This window comes from Indicator indicator, chromosome 13 (assembly GCF_027791375.1).
Source record: "Indicator indicator isolate 239-I01 chromosome 13, UM_Iind_1.1, whole genome shotgun sequence".
Classification (NCBI taxonomy): domain Eukaryota; kingdom Metazoa; phylum Chordata; class Aves; order Piciformes; family Indicatoridae; genus Indicator; species Indicator indicator.
In genome coordinates this window covers 3,944,303-3,965,989 of record NC_072022.1, presented here as the reverse complement: position 1 = coordinate 3,965,989, position 21,687 = coordinate 3,944,303, and the positions used below count along the sequence as shown (strand labels likewise).

At 41.5% G+C, this 21,687-nt stretch overlaps 1 protein-coding gene across 1 annotated transcript in view; it reads left to right on the top strand.

Moving 5' to 3' along the window:
* Window positions 1-21,687, top strand: part of DOCK10 (dedicator of cytokinesis 10) — a 127,150-nt gene that overhangs the window by 36,621 nt on the left and 68,842 nt on the right. Inside the window, exons 3-7 of the mRNA XM_054385942.1 lie at window positions 4,942-5,031; window positions 12,621-12,703; window positions 17,064-17,136; window positions 17,470-17,610; window positions 17,875-18,009. Coding sequence (XP_054241917.1) covers window positions 4,942-5,031; window positions 12,621-12,703; window positions 17,064-17,136; window positions 17,470-17,610; window positions 17,875-18,009 — 522 coding nt within the window. The remainder of the gene's footprint in view (window positions 1-4,941; window positions 5,032-12,620; window positions 12,704-17,063; window positions 17,137-17,469; window positions 17,611-17,874; window positions 18,010-21,687) is intronic.

Genomic DNA, 21,687 nt, shown 5'->3' with positions numbered 1-21,687 from the left:
TCCCCATCACATGTGTATGAGCTTGCACTGTGCTTCTTGGTGGTAGTAGGAGGGAGGTGACTGGCTTCCTGTTGCACTCATGAAAACACATGCTCGTTGGTGTTGCTGATAGGTTTGCAGCCTCACTCTTATGATACTATGATCCATTCACCTTCTGTCACAAGACCTGGCCATGCTCTCCCTGGACAGCTGATATTTCTGTTTCTCACTTTTCTTCTCAAGGCCATGAAAGAAGTATGATAACCTCCCTCATATTGGTCTCCCTCTCATTTTCAACCTTTCGCATCATAGTCTTGCATGGATTTATTGTCATGTATTTGTACTTCTGCTCCTAGAATACTTCATGTATCCAAGGAGAATGCTTGCTATATCCTATCAGGAGTATTTTTTCATTCTTTTTTTCAAGTCACCACCCTTATAAAATTCAGTGAGCCCCCAGCAGTCTGTTCAGATCTCTCCAGGATTTCAAGTCTTGCACAGAATCGCCAGTGACTTATCTTGCATAGAATCATGGCAATAGACTCAGCATGCCTAGGCTGAGGTGTTACTTAACCTGTGGAGGTTAAGTAACTAAATACATGTTAACAATATGTTGATACATGTAATTGTCATGGAAAGGGAGACACTGCAATTTGATATGGTATGAAAACATGCAAAACTCTCTGGGTCCTGCAAATTTATTCCTCCTTCTCTCCCCACATACTATTATTTAAAGCTCTTTTATAAGTGGAACTTGGAACTTTCTTAAGCTAATTGTATCAGTATGGCTGAATGTCTGATTTGAACCTGCCATACAAATAATAATTCCTTGCCTAAATTTGGGACAAGATAGCAAGTTTTACCTGTGTAATGCAAAACCTGTTGAAGTTCAGTCTGATGTGTTCTCCTGGCTCTTTGGGCTTTTGAAAGCCCACCTAGGTGCCCTCCAAGTGTCATGCAGGCCTTAGAAGAAGACATGAGTTGTGCAGTGCTGACAGTCTCCATCACTGCATACTTGAGTGCTTCCAGGCTTCTTCTTTTCAGCTCTGAACAGGGAAGAGTCAAAACATCCCTATTTTTCAGACTGTGAAGCCTCTGCTATCTGGATGTTGTGAAGGACTAACATTGTTTGGAGGCAAGTTCACAACAGAATCAGATGAATATTTAAAGGGAGATGGCAAGAAGAGATAATGATGCTGCCTCTTCACATGGAGCAGAGCATGTGTGCCACAGGGACAGCTCTAAGAGCAGGACTTGGATCCTCCTTGGAAATAACCCTGTAAACCAGACTGTTATTTGTGAGATGAGAGAGTTACGGTCATGAGATCATGGGTTCTTTGCATAGCGTATGACGTCTCTCCCACTTTCCCACGTGATAGGCAGCATCTGCTCATCCTTAGAGAAGCAGGAATCAAGTCCATTGTTCTCATGGTTAATGGGATATGGCTATCCTTGATGTGCAAGGAAGAGGAGCAGGAAAGTGAGAGGCACATGCCTCCAACTCTAAATAGAGAGACCTAATGCAGTTAGTAAAGCAATCACTGTGTGGGCAAAGCACAACCTCTCACACACAACACAATTTGGTGAGTGATGGGGCAAAACCTGCCCTTTAAAGATACTTTGAGATTGCTTTCCCACCACTTTGCTCTACACTGACTTCCTCAGTGGGCTCTTGCTGGCACAGCAGCCAGCAGCCCATCTGGAGGTCTGGCAACAGCATTTGCATGGTGGTATTTGTACAGCAGTGTTGCACCTCATTTGGCTTTGAAATTTTATGGACTAACTCATTGCAGGTTTTCGTAATGTCTTATACACAGATGAAAACGGGGCCGAGCAGCTTTTCTTTAGAGAGATGGAACCTGCATGTTAACACAGAGCAACATTTCTGCCTGTGTGTGGTTAGCTCTCAGAAGGGCTGCCTTTTCAGGAAGGAAATATGATCGGGTTTGATGCATCTGTCTGAAGACCTAACCGCTAGTAAAATGCTTTCAGACTAAAAGCTGTCTGAAATGTTTGAAATAGCTGATGGAGTTTGAGCTATGTTTTCAGACACTAAACTCACTGTGTCAGTGGGACAAAGGCACTGTCTGAAAACCTTCCTAATCAATTGTTGATAAAAAGCAATATTAACTTGTGGCTTTCACTGTAGAAAGTGGATGTAGCAAGCAAAGGCCTTCATTGAATTGCACCTTATCACTAATCCAACACATAGGGCCATCAGGTTGAATGAATGGGACATAAATGCCAGAAATCCTTGTTGGATAGCAGATAATTATGCAAAATAGATTAAAAACATAATTCAGAAGAATTAATGTTTTAGGCTGATAGCTGCATCATTTGATTCTCCCAGTTTGCATGCAAAAATGAGATCGTTGGCCTCTGATTTGAGCAGACAATTGCTGTGATTGCCCAAACATTACAAAATTAGGCTGTATTCAAAGCACATTTATAAATGCTGGATTCTCTAAATAAAACCCTTTTTATTTTTTTATGGCCATTTCAGAAGCACTTTGTGGTTGAAATGTAATTGTTTTCCAAAGTAGAAAGGTTTTGGTGAAGACAAGGTCGACCTGATCTGAGCATTTCACTTTGGAAGTAGTCAGCGATGAACAGGAAGTGATTTTGTGGCAAGGCTTCAGCAGAGTAGTGGCCAAGAATTCGCAGAAGGGAAGTGCTTTTTTGTTTTGAAAACAAGCTTAAATATAGTAATTAATAAGATTTTCAATGTCCCAATTCTAGGTAAAGAAACCTGTGATATTCTTTGGTAAACTCTCAAAGGCAATCAGCTTTGCTTTCTCTGTTTTGCATGACTGTTTCATCCTTTCTGGTGCAGTCTTGTTGAAAAGGAAAGTGAGGTGCTGGTCGTGTTCTTTTTAACAAGCTGTATAAGGGAAGAAAGGCACAATGACACCATTAAGCCAAATTTTAGCTGTCTTAATTGGTGGGGTTTTTTTTATACCCGTTGACAAGAATGATTAGACTTGGTGATCTTAAGGGTCTCTTCCATTTGAAATGATTCTATAATTTTATAAGAAGTGTTATATTAGGTAAAAAAAAAAAATCTTAGTGTATGTCTTTAAAAAAAAATAATAAAGTGAAAGTATCTTCTGTGTAACACATGGAGCAGATAAATTTTGTTATTTGCCAGCAGAAGAGGTGGTTGGTCTCTGCAGCTTAGTCACCATCCCTGTAGGCTCAGTGAGAGGTATAGGGTGCATGACACATCTCTTTGGCCTCCACCTTGTTTTGGTCTGTAGGGAGCAGCTGATCAGCGGCGGTGATATCATGGAAGGATTGTGTGCGTGCTTTGTGGCTGCTGCTAGGGAGAACTGTCATGGACCTCAGGAGCATCCGTGGGTTTTCAGCTGGGCTCAGGCATTGCTTCTTTATGTGACTACTTAAAAAAGAACACTTAAAATGTCATGTACATGTGAAGTAAAAGTAATGAGGCACAAGCTAGAGACTGTGAATACTGCTGGGAATTCCCTATACAATCAAAGATTCAGGCAACTTCATTATTACTAAATATGGCCTGAAAATTCATACTTCTTCATCTGCTTTTACTCATAACCCAAACAGTTGTGTAAATCTCCACTGCACACAGGTTTTGGTAAGACAGCTGGGTAGAGTCCAGGAACCCACATCTAGGAAACTGTGCCTAGTTTGACAGAAAAAACAGGGGTTTTTAACTTTGTGTCTACAAGGTAGCATTTGCTGCTCATAGGATCCAAAGTCTTTTAATCACATTGTATCCTGAGCTATCCAGATGAAACAGAAAATGTTTGGGGAATCCCGTGATGTTTGTCTCACCTTTGAGGGATATAAAGGCAGTGGTCCATGTAAGCTGTAAGGAAAAATGCAGTCAGTGATACTCGGGCAGTTGTTTATGTAGAGTTTGAATGCTTTGATTTGTAGTCTGAGACTGGGGATTGTTGCATGCCATAGGCCTTCCTCTGGATATCATGTGCCTTTCAGTAAAGGAAGAGAAAATGAGCTTGGGAGATCAGATTCATCTTGGCTTCAGTCTTTCGTTGTCTTGAGCACTGGGGTTATTTCGTTGTAACAGAGAGCATTATTGGGTCAGTCAGATGTCTAGATTAATTAAAAATGCCCCAAGACATCCTCTCATGGCTTTTGCAAAATGGCAGCCTTGCTTAACTTTGGCATGGAGGCCCTGGGTCACAGAGAGGAGCACTGCTAGTGGCCCAGGTGTCTTATAGGTCTGGTGAGAGCTAAGGGAAGCTTGACTGCCCATGGAGACCTGCTAGCTGTCCACTTCTTTCTGTGGATTCCTGCTGTAGGGCCTGACAAGGCAACTCATTCAGGAGCCGCTTTCAAAAAATATGGCTTCATTTGGGCAGTGTCTGTTGAGTCTGATAGAAGGTTGTAGGACATGTCAGGAATTCCATGTGAGTCTTGCTCTGCTGTCTGCAGCTGCAGATGGAAATGCCCCACTGAGAAGCAGTTCCCTGGTTCCACTTGCTTTCTGACCATCAAGCTGCCCTGTGAAAGTCCTTTTGCTCCTCTTTTCTCCTTCCAAAGACTCAAAGTGTAGTTCTGCTTCACAGTGCTGTCTGAAAGGCAGGAGGTGCAGAAGGGAAGCAGAAGAAGGTGATAATACTGTTGGATTTGGCTTGTATTTCTGGGAGAGGATGTAAGGAAGAGCTAGTGAGGTTTTCTTAATCAGAAAACTCAGAGACTGTAGCAAGTTTGCTTGGAAGAACTTTATTCCCAGAAATCACTTTGAGCACTGCTGTAGCTTGTGATTAATGCTTTAGCTGATAGCACTGAGTATCGTGTGTGGGCAGGAGCTGGGCTGTAGTGGTTGGTATGCCTGTGCATTGGCTCCATGACAGACAGAAAAACACAAGCCATAATCATCAGGTTCTTAACCTATTCATGACACAAAGCTGCTGCTCTGACACTGTGACTAATTTCCCTTTTTATGTTGTTTCTTGCCAGACAGACACAATTTCACTGGAAATCAGGACACTGTATCCTTCGGTACCTGAAGATGCAGAACAAAGAGCAGAAAATCTGTTTGTTAAAGAGGTAAATGTCTTTAATTTGAAATAAATTCAGGAGTTTGGAAGAGCTGTGCTATGATTACAACGAACTTTTTTTTTCTTTTTGTTGAGGTGATTTGAATCAGGTTTGAATTTTGAAGGCAAGAAGGAGGGGGAGGGCTAATAGCATATCTGCAAGTGCTTGTTCTGAGATGTTTGTGTCACGAAAATCAGCCTCTCGTTCTGCTGTTTTTCACCTGCATTCCCTGTCACTACTAATCCACCAATATTGATGTTGGTATTTTTACATGAGTGTTAATCATTGGTGGTCTGAATGCACTTTGTACTTGGAAAATACTGGTATCTTTCCAAAACAAGAACTATTTGGCACTGGTTTAGACTTCTAGAGTTATTACAAGGTATGTGTCTTATTTGGAGGTGTATATGACAGCTATCTGAGGAGTAGTTGCAGTGTGAGGGATATGTAGGAGTTTATTTTCTGTTCTCCTACAGCAGTTAGAGCACCACCAGGAGTCATTACAGAATCACAGAATCATGTCATGGTGGGGGTAGAAGTGACCTTTGCAGATAATTTAGTCCAGCCTCCCTGCTAAAGAAAAGTCACCCAGAGCTGATTGCCCAGGACTGCAATGTACAGTTAGGTTTGGAATCTCTCCAGAGAAGACGACTCCACAACCTCTCCTGGAAATCCTGGTCTAGTGCTCCAGCACCCTCACAGTAAAGTTTTCCCTTGTGTTCAGGTGGAACCTCCTATTTTCATTTGTGCCTGTTACCCCTTATCCTATCACTGGGCACCATTTAAAAGAATCTGGCCCCATCCTCTTGATCGTCTCCACCCTTTCGATATTGATAAGCAATGAGAAGATTCCCCTCTCAGTCTTTTTTTTCTAAACAGCCCCAGGTCTCAGCCTTTCCTTGTTAGAGAGATGCTCCAGGCCCCTCATCATCTTTGTAGCCCTCTGTTTAACTGCTCTACCTTTACAAAAGCCTATAGTTGTAGTGTTTCCATACCTGATCCAGATTTGAGGAGAAGATAACTCTTCCTGCTACCCCAGAGTCACTGTTTTTACCATTCTGGAAGACATTGAAGGTATTGGCTGCACCATTCAAAGGAATTTAGATGCATTCTTGAACCTTCCCCGTCTTTCACTAGAGATGTACTTTATAGCCTGGCATTTACATTACCAAAACTGATTGTTGAAATCAAATTTCCAGCCAGCTTCTGTAGGAGATTTAATTCCAAGAACTTATTATTAGTCTCTAATATGTGTGTACTTTGCCTTTTTCCCCCAGATTGGGATTTTTCAAACCTGGCTGCCAGGTTTGAACGAGTGTGGGCTCTTTCACATGCACTGTAACTGCAGGAAAATTTGTGGAGGAAAAGATAAATGCAGAGAGAGAGTATTAAAAATTGAATCCAAGATTAGACAGAAGTTTAGCTGTTGAATCGTATGGAACAAGACATTTTCCAGGCTGGCCCTATTTCTCTTGAGCAGGTCTAGAAGCAGCAGTAACAACTTCTGCCATCTCTGATTGCCTGAACTTTGCCATCTTTCTTAATCTGACAGCAGGGTTGAAAGGAAACACAGTTTGTGGCATTAGCTACCTTCCCAGAAGCCTCACTGCCCTTTCAGCACTTTGGGGTCTGCTCTTTGTTTTAAGGTTCTACAAGCTGCAAGGCCAGCACTGTGCTCATGGCTCTGCATAGAAAGTGGTAGGTCTAAAAATGGAATGTGATGCACAGGGCCTCGGAATCATTAGAGCTGAGCACTCTGAGGGGATGCTAATGACAACCTGGTAAAATACATATTGAGCACATGTTAGTAGCTTCCTTTGCCACAGCAGTGAGCCTGGGGGAGGGGGAGAGGGGAGCAAAGCAATGGAAAAAAACACTACTACAGAACTAAGCCTATGTATAGAATAGTAGCAGGATAATACTCTCTTTGAAAGTAGTAATGAGCATATTCCACTTTGTTCCAAAGCCAAAAGCTATATATTAAACCTTCATCCCCAGGAAGAGGATGGTTTCTAGTCCAAAATAAAGTAAAACTGAGCACAGTGTGCTGTGAAGATCTATGATTGTAGTCCACTGCAGCAATTGCACAGATCTGTTCTGACCCAGCAGCAGTCTCTGGTGTTCTGGGCTGGCATTCACTGCTTCTGGAAAGATGAGAGGCCTTCTTTACTCTTCAAGAAGGACAATGAGGTGCTGAAGTGTGTTCAAAGAAGAACAACAAAGCTGGTGAAGAGCCTAGAGCACAACTCCTCTGAGGAGTGGCTGAGGGATCTGGGCTTGTTTAGCCTGGGGAAAAGAAGGCTGAGGGGAGACCTTGCTCTCTGTAACTCCCTGAAAGGAGGTTGGCGTGAAGTTGGGGGTTGGTCTCTTCTCCCATGTAACAAGCAATAGAGGAAATGGCCTCAAGTTGTGCCAAGGGAGTTTTGGGTTGGATGTTCTTCCCCAAAAGGATTTTCAAGCTGTGAAACAGGCTGGCCAGGGAAGCAGTGGATTCACCATCCCTGGAGAAGGATTCAGAAGATGTGCAGATGTGGTGCTGAGGGCCATCGTTTAGTGGTGACCTGGCAGTGCTGGGTTAACAGTTTGACTTGATGGTCTTAAAAGTCTCTTCCAGCCAAAACTCTCTGATGATTCTATATGCAGGAGTGGAGCTTGCAATCCTCACTTCTTTTTCAGAGCTGTGAAAAAAAACAATACTTTACTCAGTGAAGGAGTCCTCTCTTCATAGAATTATAGAATTGTTAGTGTTGGAGGGGACCTCAAGGATCATCTAGTTCCAACCCCCGTGCCATGGGCAGGGACACCTCACACTAGATCAGGTTGCTCAGAGCCACATACAGCCTGGCCTTAAACACCTCCAGGGATGAGGTTTCTGTCACCTCCCCAGACAACCTGTTCCAGTGTCTCACCACCCTCATGGTGTAAAACTTCTTTCTAACATCCAATCTGAATCTACCCACTTCTAGTTTTACTCCGCTCCCCCTAGTCCTATTGCTACCTGACATCCTAAAAAGTCCCTCCCCAGCTTTCTTGTAGGCCCCCTTCAGACCACAATAAGGTCTTCTTGGAGCCTTCTCTTCTCCATACTGAACAGCCCCAACTCTCTCAGTCTGTCCTCATAGGAGAGGTGCTCCAACCCCCCGATCATCCTCGTGGCCCTTCAAATACACTGTACTACCAGGAGCAATGAAGGCATCCATCTTGTACATAGTTGACTATCTGTTGGCCAACTGGACTTGTTACAATCCAGGGTCAAATATCTGATTCCTGACTGGACTGCTGTGGAGGCTCTCCAAAGGCCCTGTACAGCTTCATCTGGCTGAAGCAGTTTTCGTGTTTGCCGAAAGTGGTGGCTGCTGTCTCTGACCTTAGAGCCTGTGACCCAATCTCAGTACTTTAGCAGGTTGTGACATGAGAATGTGGAGCGAGTTGGTTAACTACAAATGCAGGGTCTGTAGTCTGAGGACATGGCACTGAAATTATTTCATGAGCTCAGATCCATCATCTCCTGCCTCATCCAGCTGAACATTTGGTGGTGTTCTGATGGTCTTGTCCGTGTGGTACTGCTAGGTCGTTTAACGGGATTGTCAGAAGCCTGTTGATAATGCCTTAAAGCCCTGTGTCTTCCTTGGTGTTTGCTAGTGGTGACAGTAGAAAGGCTTTACTTTCACTTCAGCTCTTTTGTTGCTAGAATACTTCAAAGATGATTATTTTTCCCTGGCGCTTACCAAAATCCATGTGTATGACAGCTTGGAAATCTGCTCAGATTGCTTTTGCTCCAGTGACCATAAACAGTACTTAGAAGCATGCCAGGAGGACTTGACTGCCTGTGCAGTATCATTGCCTATGAAGAAAGATGAGACTGATGTTGCTGAGGAAAGCTCTCAGTACAGATAGCATCTATGCTACCTACCTGGGGTGGAAAGACTGTGCCTCTGGTTGTCTAATTCTGTTGTCTTAATGCTGCTTTTAGATTCCTCAGTAACCAAAACTTGTCATGGATGATGATGTTCAGATATTGTGGTAATGGGTGAGACAAAAGAATTTACTTTAAGTAAGATGTCTGATCTTCCTGCTGAAACAGTAAAATGAAAATCAAATTAAGGAGACTTGAATAAATAAATAAATACCCTATGATAACTAAGTGTTTTCTATAGCATGCAAAGACAGTAAATATTTTACATTGCGATTGGTTAATGTCTGACTCCCTCTATAAGTATATACCTAATTATTAGGTATATAATACTTTGATAAGCAATTGGATGGCTTTGTGAGCAGTGTCATGCATGTCCCCATCACAGGGCAAAGCAAAGAGCCATCTCTGCAGCTCCCTTATAGCTTTGTGGCCACATCAGCTCTGGAAGGTCTTTGCTTTCAGTTTCCAAGCTCTTGCATGGCCGCTTTCACTGCTTTCCACTTCAGCAACAGCCATTCCTCAAGGGTAAGTGAGGTGGCCTTTTCACTGCAAGAAACCTAGATGTTCCACAAATTACTTTTATCATCTGTGCATCTGTATTTCTGAAGACTACATACTCAGCACTATCTTAGAGATAATATATGCAAGGGGAGTCACTTTCAAACATTTCAGAGTGTTTTTTTCATTCATGTTTCTTTCACTTCCCATTGTCTTTTTTTTTTTTTCTTTTTCTTCCCAGAAGGTTATTTGTGTTACAGGGTAAAGTTTTTTTGGTTTGTTTTGTTTTTTTAAGTGTCTCTTTCACTTGGTAGCCATCATGCTGTCATCCCCAGTACCAGAGCTAGGAAGCAGCAGGTGGATCCAGGCCTGTCTGGATCTCTAAGTTAAAAACAGACCAGCTGGGCAACAAGAAATAAAGAAATTACCTAGATACGACTGAGTCCTTGGATTGGGCTATGCAGCCTGCCTGCTCGACAGTGCAGGAGAAATGTGCCAGGCCTTCCACGTCCCAAAGCTTTCATTTCTCCAGCGGTAGTTCTTCACCACAGTCTCTTGCAGCTCCACAGCCCCTGCACTGGTGCCTCTGCTCTTTGCCAGGATCACTGCTGGTCTCTTGATGAAATCTCTGCCTCTAGAAAGGTTTTTCTCACTCCTCAAAACTCAGATTTGCATGTATTTCTCATCATTGCTAAAATTTAATCTCCAATAATAATTTCCAATTAAAAATAGAATTATTAAAAGCCACTAGAGTCAGCTGAAGGATTTGAGTTGTCATTGGGATGTTCTGAAGAGAAAATGCTGTTCTGTTTGGGATGTTTTTTACCTAGATCTAGTTTGCTGTGGATACAAGCAACAAGTTCATTCAAGACAAGTGTTAGCTGTGGCTTGCCTTGTATGAATTTAGTGACTGCTACTTGAATGTGCTTCTTGTCCCCTTTGAGTTTTGTTTTGATTAGCTTTTCTTAGAGGAGCACAATAAACTTTTAGAGTTATACATTAAAATACTATGGCCTGCTCTATGTTATTCACAACTGTGCTTTTGAACACATCAGCCTATAGTGCTCACAATCAAAGCCTACGTTGAGAATTCTCTGTGGGCTTTAGTTGCATCTGTTGAGGAGATTGCTAAATAAAGAAAGTACCACAGGGAAGAAGTAATCCTTTCTGTAGAAGATTCAGTTGGTCTTTACATTTCCAAGCAGAAACTGAGTGAACTATGAATTGGAGGATCTATGCTCATCCTCACAACATTCATTGAAGGAGCTGCTCATGATCTCACAGACAACAGGGTCAATGTGGATCCTGTAAGAGCATTCTCATAGCCCAGGTGACTAGCAAATAGTTTTAACTACAAGAGTGACCAAGTTGCTGTGTGAAGATTCATATAACAGGTTAATTGCTGCTTTGTTTCTCCTATTCAAAGGCAAAGTCAAACAACATTGGAGTGGTGTAGACCATGATTGTCAGTGGTAGGCTTTGGGCCTGACCCTGCAAGGTGCAGTTAGTCACAATGCAATAGCATTATGTTAATTCCCAGAGACTATGTTGTTGTTTCACATTATCTAATGGTAACAATTTACTCTGCATCCTGTAAGATAATGAGGCTTTATATCAGACCAAGAAGTAGATGCCAGATGCACATGAGATGTGTTCACTGCTGACTGTCTTTCGTTGTGCTCAGTTCACTGTCAGGGTAGGAGAGAAGTGCCTATAAATATCCGTCCACTTCCCTGCTGCCTTTTTCATCTCTAAAACAAATCAAGTTGTCACAGAAGACTGTGACCACACCCAAGATGAATTCCTAAATTAATTTATGTCTGCATATTCTACATGTCTTCCACAAGATTTGAAGGGGAGATCTGTTAAACAAGTGCTGAGTAATTTAGGAAGCACTGCCACTGAGTTTTCAGCACATCTCACTTTCTGCTCCCACAGACTGATATTCTCCTCTCTGTACACCTTTGTTGCCTCTTCTTCTACTTTCTCTGTAGCTTTTGGTATTCAAACACTTTTGATCTATCCTTTATTCCATTCTCTTTGCCTGCTGGCATCCTTCCCATGCCTTTCTGTGAGACTGTCTTCCCTGCTCCTACCTCAGATGCCTTTCAGCACTGCTACTTCTTTTTCTACTGTAGATCTCCACCATATTCCTTCCTGATGTGCCTCCTGTTCTTCAGCATACTGTACAAATTTCATAGAATATTTTGGGTTGGAGGGGGACTTGGAGATCATCTAGTCCACTAGACCAGGTTGCTCAAAGCCCCATCCAACCTGGCCTGGAACAGTTCTGGGGAGGAATATGACATATCTTTACACAGTTTGTGTTTTACACTCTGTAATAAGAACCAGTGGGAATTCTGACAATGTGTCATTTTTCTTATTGTAGATGTGTGCCTTATTAATAACTGTAGATATCTCATGGATCTTGTGGCCTCTTAAAATGTGGTGCTATGTTCAGTTGCATTGACAAAAGTCCTACAGTTCAGTTACTCTGGTCTGTTTGACAGCAAAGCAAAGCCCTTTGGTATGGTCTTTGTCCAGGTCTGGTTCTCTTCTTTGAGTGAGTTTGATATATTAATAACGATTTCAAAAGATGAGTGCAACACTAGCAAGAAGGTTTTTAGGAAAGAAAAACTACAAGGAGATGATGACGGAACAAATTCAGTGTGGAAAGGAAAATGTGACTGATGAGAAATGATAAATCCTATTATACAATCCTGGAATGTTGAAGATCAGGACAGGAAAAGAGCTTCTGCTGAAATAAGAGGAAATAAAAGAAGTAGGACAAATGTAGTTAGAAAGCAATGAGGCAGGATGCAAACAAAAATGCGTACATAATGTCCATGGAGAAAGTCAGACCTAAACTGTGTAATGTCTTTTGAGGCAGTAGTGATATAATTTGCTTCCTATAGAGCAGATGAGAATCAGTAAAGCATGTTCAACTGCTATCAGTCCCCTCCTCCATCACGAGTGATTCAGTGTGGTTGATTTAAAAGGGAAATTGTGCTTCAAAATGTGGAAACATATGAGTGGCTTTCCTTTAAGATCTGTGCACCCAGCTATGAAAGAGAAGAGTTTGCCCTCTAGAACAAATGACTCCCTCAGGTCCTTTCTAGTTGTCTATCCTTCTTGGCTCTAAATAGTTGTAGTAATCCTATTGTTGTTTGTTTTTTCTCTTTAGGCTTGTAAATACTACAATTCCCAGTGGCATGTTGTGAACTACAAATATGAGCAGTATTCAGAAGACTTCCGACACTTACCACAGTAAGATCTAGCAGAAGTTCTTCTCTTTTTTTTTTATTGTTCTCTCTTAGCTTTGTGTCATTTTGCTGAGCTTTGCCCATATTTGCACTTTTTTCTGTCTTGCGTGCTCTGCTTGTTTTACAGTATTTATAGTGCCTTGCATTTTTAAAAAGGGGAAGAAAGGTCCTTTAGCAAAAGTTCAAGACTCTGCAGAATTCACCAGTATCAACAAACTGTTAGTGCTGATTCAAACTCTCAGAAGCGTATTTGCGTATTCAAAGCACAGTTGATACAGGAAAGCTGGCTCTCCCTTTTCCTTAATAATGCATAAATGTCACTCACCTTTAGCTAGGATTAGTTTTACTTTTAGCTACCCCATGTAACAGCAGCGTAGCATTTCACTGATGAGCAGTGCTGTGCAGAACTGGGTGCATTGTGCTCAGCAGTGGTGATACAGGGCTGCAGTGTCTGAGCATCCCGTCTATGCTTGGAGGAAGGATGTTAAAATGAGCATAAAGGTTTTGGGAGGAGAAGGATCAAGTTCCTGGATTTGTGTGGAAAGAAATTAAGAAGTTGGTGCTTGTTCATCATGTGTGAGTTTCTACCTACGCTTGTGTTTCTGACGGGTTTGTATCTAAGAACTGTTTCAGGGAGTAGTTAATGAATCATAGAATCATTTCGATTGGGAGAGAAATTTAACATCATCCAGTCCAGCCATTAACTCAATACTGCCAGGTCACCACTAACATGTCCCTCAGCACCACAATTGTTCCTAATGTCCAACTTAAGCCTCCCCTGGTACAATTGAGGCTATTTCCTCTTGTCCTATTGCTTATTTCTTGGGAGAAGAGGCTGACCCCACCTCTCTCCAACCTCCTTTTGGGTAGTTGTAGAGAGTGAAAAGGTCGTAGAGAGTGAAAAGGTCTCCCTTCAGCCTCCTTTTCTCCAAGCTGAGCAAACCCTGGTTCCATCAGCTGCTCCTCAGAAGACTTGTGCTCTAGGCCCTCCGCAAACTTCATTGCCCTTTTCTGGGTACACTTGGCACCTCGATGTCCTTGAAATCCCTGAGTGCCTAAACAGGGCTGTATTGCCAACTCCTTTACTGGAATTCATGACATTCAAATCATTGATACTGGATGAAAAACAGTTGTTATGTGCACAGAACACAGGAACAGGAACTCCAGGCTTGTGTGGGATGGAAACCAGTGCTATCTAAACATACAGATGCAGGAATCAATCAACTGACTCTCATGGTCCCTTTAGATGCAGTGTCCAGAGGGGTCTGTGCTGTAGCTTTCCCTCAGATCTGTGTTCTCTCTTGTCCGGTGGTGTCTTTACAAACAGTGGCTGTGGTAGTACCACAAGCCATTAAGAGCAGTTTAGTTGAGCAGAGGTTATAAGTCTACCTTTTCTGAAGTACCCAATGTCCTGATTGTTTTAGAACCTTAATGCATTTAGTGCTCAAGAAGAAGACTTGCAGTACAGTGGTTTTCTGTCTAACCTTAAGTATCTTCACTCTTATGAAATATGCATTTGACAGACAGACATTACTCTGCACAAAAGGATGCCTGAGCTGCTATGTGCATACTCTTCTGTGAAGCATATTTTAATATGGTACTTAATATGACCTGCTTTCCTGAGTTCATGCCCAAGGGATGTTATGGTGTCTCACATCTTTTTTTTTACCCCTTGCACAGAGGCTTATAACAAAACAAGAGATACATTTTTGTCTTGTATCAGAACATAGTGCTCAAGAATCAACCAGATGCAGCTCTGGTTGATGTTTCAGAAGCAAAGTTATACCAAAAGTGTCTGTATTTTCCTTTCTCTAAGTTGCCACAGCTTAACCTTAAATAGAGTTGATTTGGAGTCCACCTGGTTTCATATCATATCCAACCTTTTATCATCAAGGGACCTTGATTTGCACATGCATGTTGTGAAGGTCATGCCCAAAACTACCTTCAGTTTTCACTAGAAGAAGGGCATTGAGGTGGCAGGGTGCCCCAAAAAAGGGCGACAAAGCTGGAGAATGGGTTAGGGCACAACTCTTCCAAGGAGCTGCTGGGGGAGCTGAGGTTGTTCAGCCTGGAGAAACGGAGGCTCAGGGGAAATCTTCTTTCTCTCTGAAAGGAGGTCGGAACAAGGTGGGGGTTGCTCTCTTTTCCCAAGTAACAAGTGATAGGCTGAGAGGAAATGGCTTAAGCTGTGCCAAGGGAGGTTTAGATTGGACATTTCTTCACATAGTGGTTAAGCATTAGAACAGGCTGCTCAGGGAATCCCTGGAGAGATTTAAAAGGCAAGTAATGTGGTGCTGAGGGCCATGATTTAGTGGCATCCTGACAGTGCTCTCTTAACAGCTGGACTCGATCTTGGAGGTCTTCTCCAAACCTTAATGATTCTATGGTTGTGAAATCTCCTGATTAAAAAGTGGTTTGATGGGTTCTTGTAGTGTCATATCTCACTGCTTATAGCTCTGGAGACCCAGTTTCCACAGGTTTTTGTTTCAGAAATCTGAGCATGTAGTTGTACCAGTTCCTTCAGAGAAAATCCTTGTATCAAAGATTTGGATGAGTGTTATGTGTGGCTTTGCATCATAAGAAGGGGACATCATTTACAGTACCAGATCTAACTGTGGCTGAAGTACTTTGTTTCCCTGAGTGTGTGTGAAACCTTCCCATGAGATTTCCCATTTGGAAACAAACAAATTGCAATTCAGCAGCCTTCAGCAAAGCTGCATAATTTCATATTTCTTCGTGCACAGTGCAGTTCTACCAAAGTGGCACTGGGGAAGGGCTCAACAATGTGCATAAAAACATGACCAAAATGTTTAGCAATTGCTTTAGTTTTTCTCTGAGTGTGTTCCTTTTTTTGAGGCTTTTCTCAGGTCTCTCAGCCCCTGAAATTCCTCTCTCTGAGCTCTCACTACCCCATTTTGCACCATTTTTGATGCTTTGTGCTGGTATGTTCATGCTTCTTGAGCAAGTGGGAGGGTAAAGGAAGAGCAGGGCTTGCTTAGTGTGTGCTGTAGTGACCATGTGTCTGGGAACAGAAATGGTCATTAGCAAAGTTTTTGTTGTCATTTATAGAAAACTTGGAACATAGGATCATAGATTAGTTTGGGTTGGAAGGGACCTTTGAAGGCTATCCAGTTCGACCCCTGTGCAGTGAGCAGAGATGTCTTCAACTAGATCAGGTTGCTTTGGGCCCCAAACAACCTGACCTGGAATGTTTCAAGGGATGGGGCATCTACCACCTCTCTGGCAACCTGTGTCAGTGTTTCACCACTCTTTTGGATGGTGTTGGATGGGTTTAGATGCTATCTTTGGGAAGCATCAAGAGGATTAGGGTTAGGGTTTTGTTGAGGGGCAGGGGATGTTCAGTGGCTGGCTGACTTGTCATATTGCTGGTGTAGATGCACAGGCAAATGAGTGCATTGGTGTCAACGTCTGCCGATGTGTGGCCAGCGAGCATCAGTCAGTCTGCCTATGTATCCCCCCAAGAGCACCACAGTGCACTCTGAGCTCCAAATCATGAATAAGCTAATAGGCTTCTTGTCTAAAACTGTGAAATCTTGAGTGGCATATGATAACTGAGGGTGAGATTTGATAACCCAAGATGAGATTTGTAACCTTCAGGACTATATAAACAATGTTGATATTTGTCAGGCCACAGATTACTTTTTTTTCCTCCATTTAAAAATATCTTTGATTTAAAAAATATCTTTCAATCAAAATATCTTTGAACTTGTCTTTCAAAACAGCTTTGAATGGTGTATTTGGCTGTTACTTATGGTTTAATTCTGCAACCTGTGAAGTAGTGTAGTTATTCATGTGCTCAGTCAAATGCTTTGCTTTTTCATGTTGAAGTTTGGTTTCAAGTCCACAATATGAAGATTTTAAACGGTCCCACATCAAAAAGACATCCATGTATTTTTTAAATTTGCTTTAAGGCTGTGTTCATCCTATTGAATAGTAAGAAATGTCTTGAAATATTGAAGAAATGTGGAAGCTTTAAGCTGAACTTTCTAATGTCCTTGGTTAGAAAAAGCTATTAAAGGGTTCATGCTGATTTTGGTTGACCGCCTTAAACGGGATATGTCTGGAAATGATTTGGGGTGTGTTGCCTTTTGTGGTGGAAGAGCAGTGATGAACAGAACAAGTGGTGTTTCATCGTTGCCATTTCTTAGTGTTGGGGCTTAAGAAAAGAAGCTGTGTTTTGAAACCAGAATGCTGGTTAAAGGAGGTCATGGGACACGGCAATGTAACATCACCGCAGTAGGTGTAACTGCAGGTGTTGTGGGGGCTCGGCATAGTTCCCTGAAATAATAGGTGTGTAATTATTTAAAACTAATAAATTAAAGATATTTTTTCTCTCCTCCCAGAAATGAATATAGACCAGAGAAACTGCCATCACATTCCTTTGAAATCGATCATGAAGATGTGGATAAGGATGAAGTATGTACTTATTCTGCTTTCTGGTGGGATTTTTGTTCCCCTGGGGAAGAGTTATTTAGTGCTTTAATATAAAATAAAGAATGATAATCGAGGCTTGTTATCTCCTATAAAATATTTCATATTTTAAATAACTCTGAAGTCAGGGGAACAGCTTTGTCTCTTCTGTCATCACATGCACAGCAGGCGTATTAATAACATCTTATTTACAAAGGAATGAAAGGATGATTATTTGCTGTCAAGCAGATATTCACACATTAGGGTGTTGGGTGGTTTTTTTCACTCTTAGAATTCAGAAAGCAAATCCATGCAATATTAATTGTGTCTTTCATACAGGATACAACATCCCACTCATCTTCAAAAGGTGGTGGTGGTGGAGGAGGAGGAGGAGGAGGATTATCAGCAGGAGTTTACAAGTCTGGCTGGCTGTATAAAGGGAATTTCAACAGCACTGTAAACAATAGCATCACCGTGCGGGTAAGGGACAGCCTCCTTCGTTCTTTATTCCATGTGGATTTATATCCCTCCCAGAGGCACATTGGTTTGTCATTGTCATTTAGCTGTTTTAAATGAGTTTAAATGATAGCATTAAGTGAAATGAAAGTGATTTTGCACTTATCTGCAAAATAGTGTGGTTGAAGTGCAGCTGGGAGTTGCCTGTTGCTTAAGCACCGTGGATAAATTGTAAATAATCTGCAGCACAACAATTATCATTCTTTTTTTTTTCCCCTTCCTCTTCAGTCGTTCAAAAAGCGCTACTTCCAGCTAACCCAGTTGTCAGATAACTCCTATATTATGAATTTTTACAAGGATGAGAAAATATCAAAGGAGCCAAAGGGATGTATTTTCTTGGATTCTTGCACAGGAGTTGTACAGGTAAGTTTCAGTTTATTTCATTGTGTTGTTGGGTGTCAGAGAGATTTAAAAAGTCAAGCAGAAGAACATATGCACTAATGGAATAGCAGTCTCATTAGCAGCTTCATGAAATTAAAACACCATTAGATTTGCTTTTTAAATTGCTGCAAGCACTCAAACTGACAGGTCACAGAAGCCACATCTGAGTTATGGTGGCAGATCATGCTTTATGCTCTATGCCCATGGCATACAGGAGATAAAAATATTAAATCTTTTTTTTTTCACTGAAATTGTTTTCTTAGCTGTCCTCTAGCTCACTAAGAGCTTGCTTGGTGTGGGTTAAAGAGACTCAGATTGCAAAGTATTGGTGCTTGGGCAAGTGGTAAATTAATCCTGTATCCTGAGCTTCCTTGAAGATCATCACTTTTGGAGGTGATAGGGAGTCTTAAGGGCAGCAGGTAGGACAGAGCCATATTGTTTATTGTGGCTTGGAAAATAAATAGCCAGAAATGGCTGACACCGCTTTTTTTTCTTTTTTTTTCCTGCTAAGATTGAGTCCTTGGCTTTTTCTCCCTGCCTCTTGCTCTGCCTTTCTTATCATTCAATTAATTTATTTATCTTTTTTCTTTTTATTTCCCCCATTATAAACAAGAATGTATCTCATTTAGAAAGGTGACCTATAAGGAAGATGGGGACAATCTTATTAACAAAGCCTGTTGTGACAGGACAAGGGGTCATGTTTTAAACTAAAAGAGGGGAGATTTAGACTAGATACAAGGAAGAATTTTTTACACTGAAGGTGGTGAAACACTGGCACAAGTTGAACAGGGAGGTGGTAGAAGCCCAATCTCTGGAAACATTCCAGGTCAGGTTGGACAAAGGTCTGACTGACCTCATCTAGTTGAAGATGTTCCTACACACTACAGGGGGTTTATACTAGATGACCGTTAAGGGTCCCTTCCATCCCAAAACATCCTATGAATCACTGACTAACATGTGGATGATCTAGCCCCACATGTCACTAAATAAGGAAATTCCTTTTTTAAGCTGCACCCAGGGAAGTGCCCAGCTCTGCAGGGAATGATGGTTTTCCCTACATAGCTCGAAAGGATGTTTCTTCCTCCAAACAATACAGGACCGGATGGAGATAGATACACAGAAGTACAATGATGATTGTTGGTGTCAGGTAACTGGCTTGGAAGACCCTAACAGGTAGCTTGGAAGCATGGCAGAAACCATGGAGGAGATTCTGTGACAGAAATCTGGTTAGAAATTGGTGCATGCTTCTGCTTGCCAGCAAGCACACAGAGATCTCAGAGGCTGAGCTTTTAAGGTCTCAACCGAAGCTCTGTAGTATGGCTTTAGGTACAGATTTAGTGCTATGCCAGAGGTGCTTATTCTGCTGTGGTGTTTCTGATGACACTCTGTAATAGCAGAACTGTTTTGACTGTAAGTTTTCTGGCCTTTCTTACTAACTAACCTCCGACAAAAAAAAAAAAATCTCCAGAAACCTTTGAAATCCTCCTGAACTTTGACGGCTGCCTTCTAAATCTACAGTGTTACTGCAAATTGTCCCAAACTGTGTGAACTGTATGTTCTCTTGCCTGCTCCCAGACATGAGTTTTACTCATTGTTCTTTGATTGACTTTCGTGGGATGCACAAATTTATGAGCTATCTTCACTGCCAAGTCAGAGCCTTGGCCAAAGGGTAATAGGGCAAGTATCATCAGCTGTCAAAGTCTGTGGTGAAGAAAACCTAACTTAGAGTTGCCATAAAAAAGTAAACCATATAATATGGAGAAAAAGTTGGGTAAATCTGAGGATGTAAAGGAAAACCATGATGTCAAAATTCTTCTTTAATGAGTTTGAATACCATTATAAGTAATTTAATTTTCTGTGAATGACTTAGAGCTCCCATTTGATAGAGGTTGAATATCTAAATTGTAGTAAACATCCTGAAGAAATTGTCTCCAGATAAAATGCAACATAGTTTGAAAACAATTCTGTTCTTTTGTAAGAATGAGCCTGCAGGCATCAGACTTAGCCTGATGTTTCATTTAGAGCTCATACACAGTTTCTTTTGGCATCTTGTTTCTGGATGAGATTTTAAACATAAAGTGTTGGAGATCACAAACCAACTTCAAGGTCTACATCCCATATGGAAAGACTTATAGAGAAGCAAACTGAGAAATGGTACTTTCCACCTTCCCCTGGTAACTGATCAGAAAGAAAATATCTGGCTTTAGATATGAAACAAAGGCTTTTCTGTAGATCTCATCTGCTTGCCAGAAGTCTGATGTGCAGATGGAAAAGTGGATATTGAAGTTTCCTGGCCTGATGTTCTTAAGATTCAGTAAGGAAGATGTATCACTGTTATCATGTCTGATAGTGTTGATGTAAAGAGCCTGGCCATGTCTGTAGGGGGAAGTGCATCATACAAGCAGGAAATGCTCTCTACTTTCTGAAGATAAAGTGAAATGTAGCATTTTCCTTTATAGATCATGCATGAATTACTATACATAATACACTTAAATAATCTAGCTTTAAAATGTTGAATGACCACTACTCAAGGTTCTTGCAATAGTTTGTTGAGCTTACAGCTCGTAGTCTAGCCCTTAGTGAAAACAGGTTTCAGTGGAGTTTTAGTCCTTGATTAATATCAGTTTGAATGTGTGCAGTGACTGGCGGATAAGACTGAATTGAGGACCAAGAGGACACCCAAGAATCAATTGCTGTAAAACTCAGCCCTATTCTTACCTTGTGTTGGGTGAGATAAAAATCTTTATCCCTGAAAGAAAATTCACTTCAATGAAGTGCTTGAGAGGAACACTGTTTCTTAGCAAGAGAATTTCCAGTAGCAAAACTGAAGAATAACACACACACACACACACAATGCCAGGTCAGTTTGAAAAGCCAAGATCTGACTGACTCAGACCCTAGTAGCTCCAGAAGAAGCTGTTCAGTCTTAACTGATTCCTGATCTGGGTCATGATGCATAATATAAGGACTGGAGCAAGTGATTAATAACAGATTGGATAGGAATCTTCTAAATTAATGCTGGGAAAAGAAGTGTTCATGGAACTTTATCCTCAGTGTCTCGGGCTCTTGGTCTCTGTTAATCAGTATCAGATTTTGCCCCTGTTTTTTTAAAATAAGAATGTCATTGTCATCTCACCATTTGTCTTAGAAGCTATTCTTAGCAACTTGTTGATGTAGAACAGTACTGAGAAATAGAGTTATGGTATACCATTGTAAAGGTATCTGAGAAGAATGAGAAGAAAAAAAAAATGTGAGTGAAATAGCCAATTATAGGGTGGATGGATTGTTTTTTGTTTGTCAGCATCACTCCAAGGTCACATGTGTCAACAAAATTATGATGGTTTCCTGGAATATTGAAACCAAAACGTGCCACTGGTGTCCACACCCAATGGTTGTAAAGGCTTGATGAGGCAATAGGAGTAGGATGTGTCAGTGTCCTGTCAGATATAAGCAAAAAGAGACAATTGAGGCAGCTGCTTCCATTAGATTAAGAGGTAAAAGCCTCGCTAATTGATAAACCTGAGGAATGAAACACCTTATATTTAGAGCACATCACTTTGTTTAATTTTATTGAGCTATTTCAGTAGCTAAGCACTTATTAATTCTAAGGGAAGAAGCTGATGGATTAGTCATCTGGTGCAGGTAAAGCCTGGTGATACA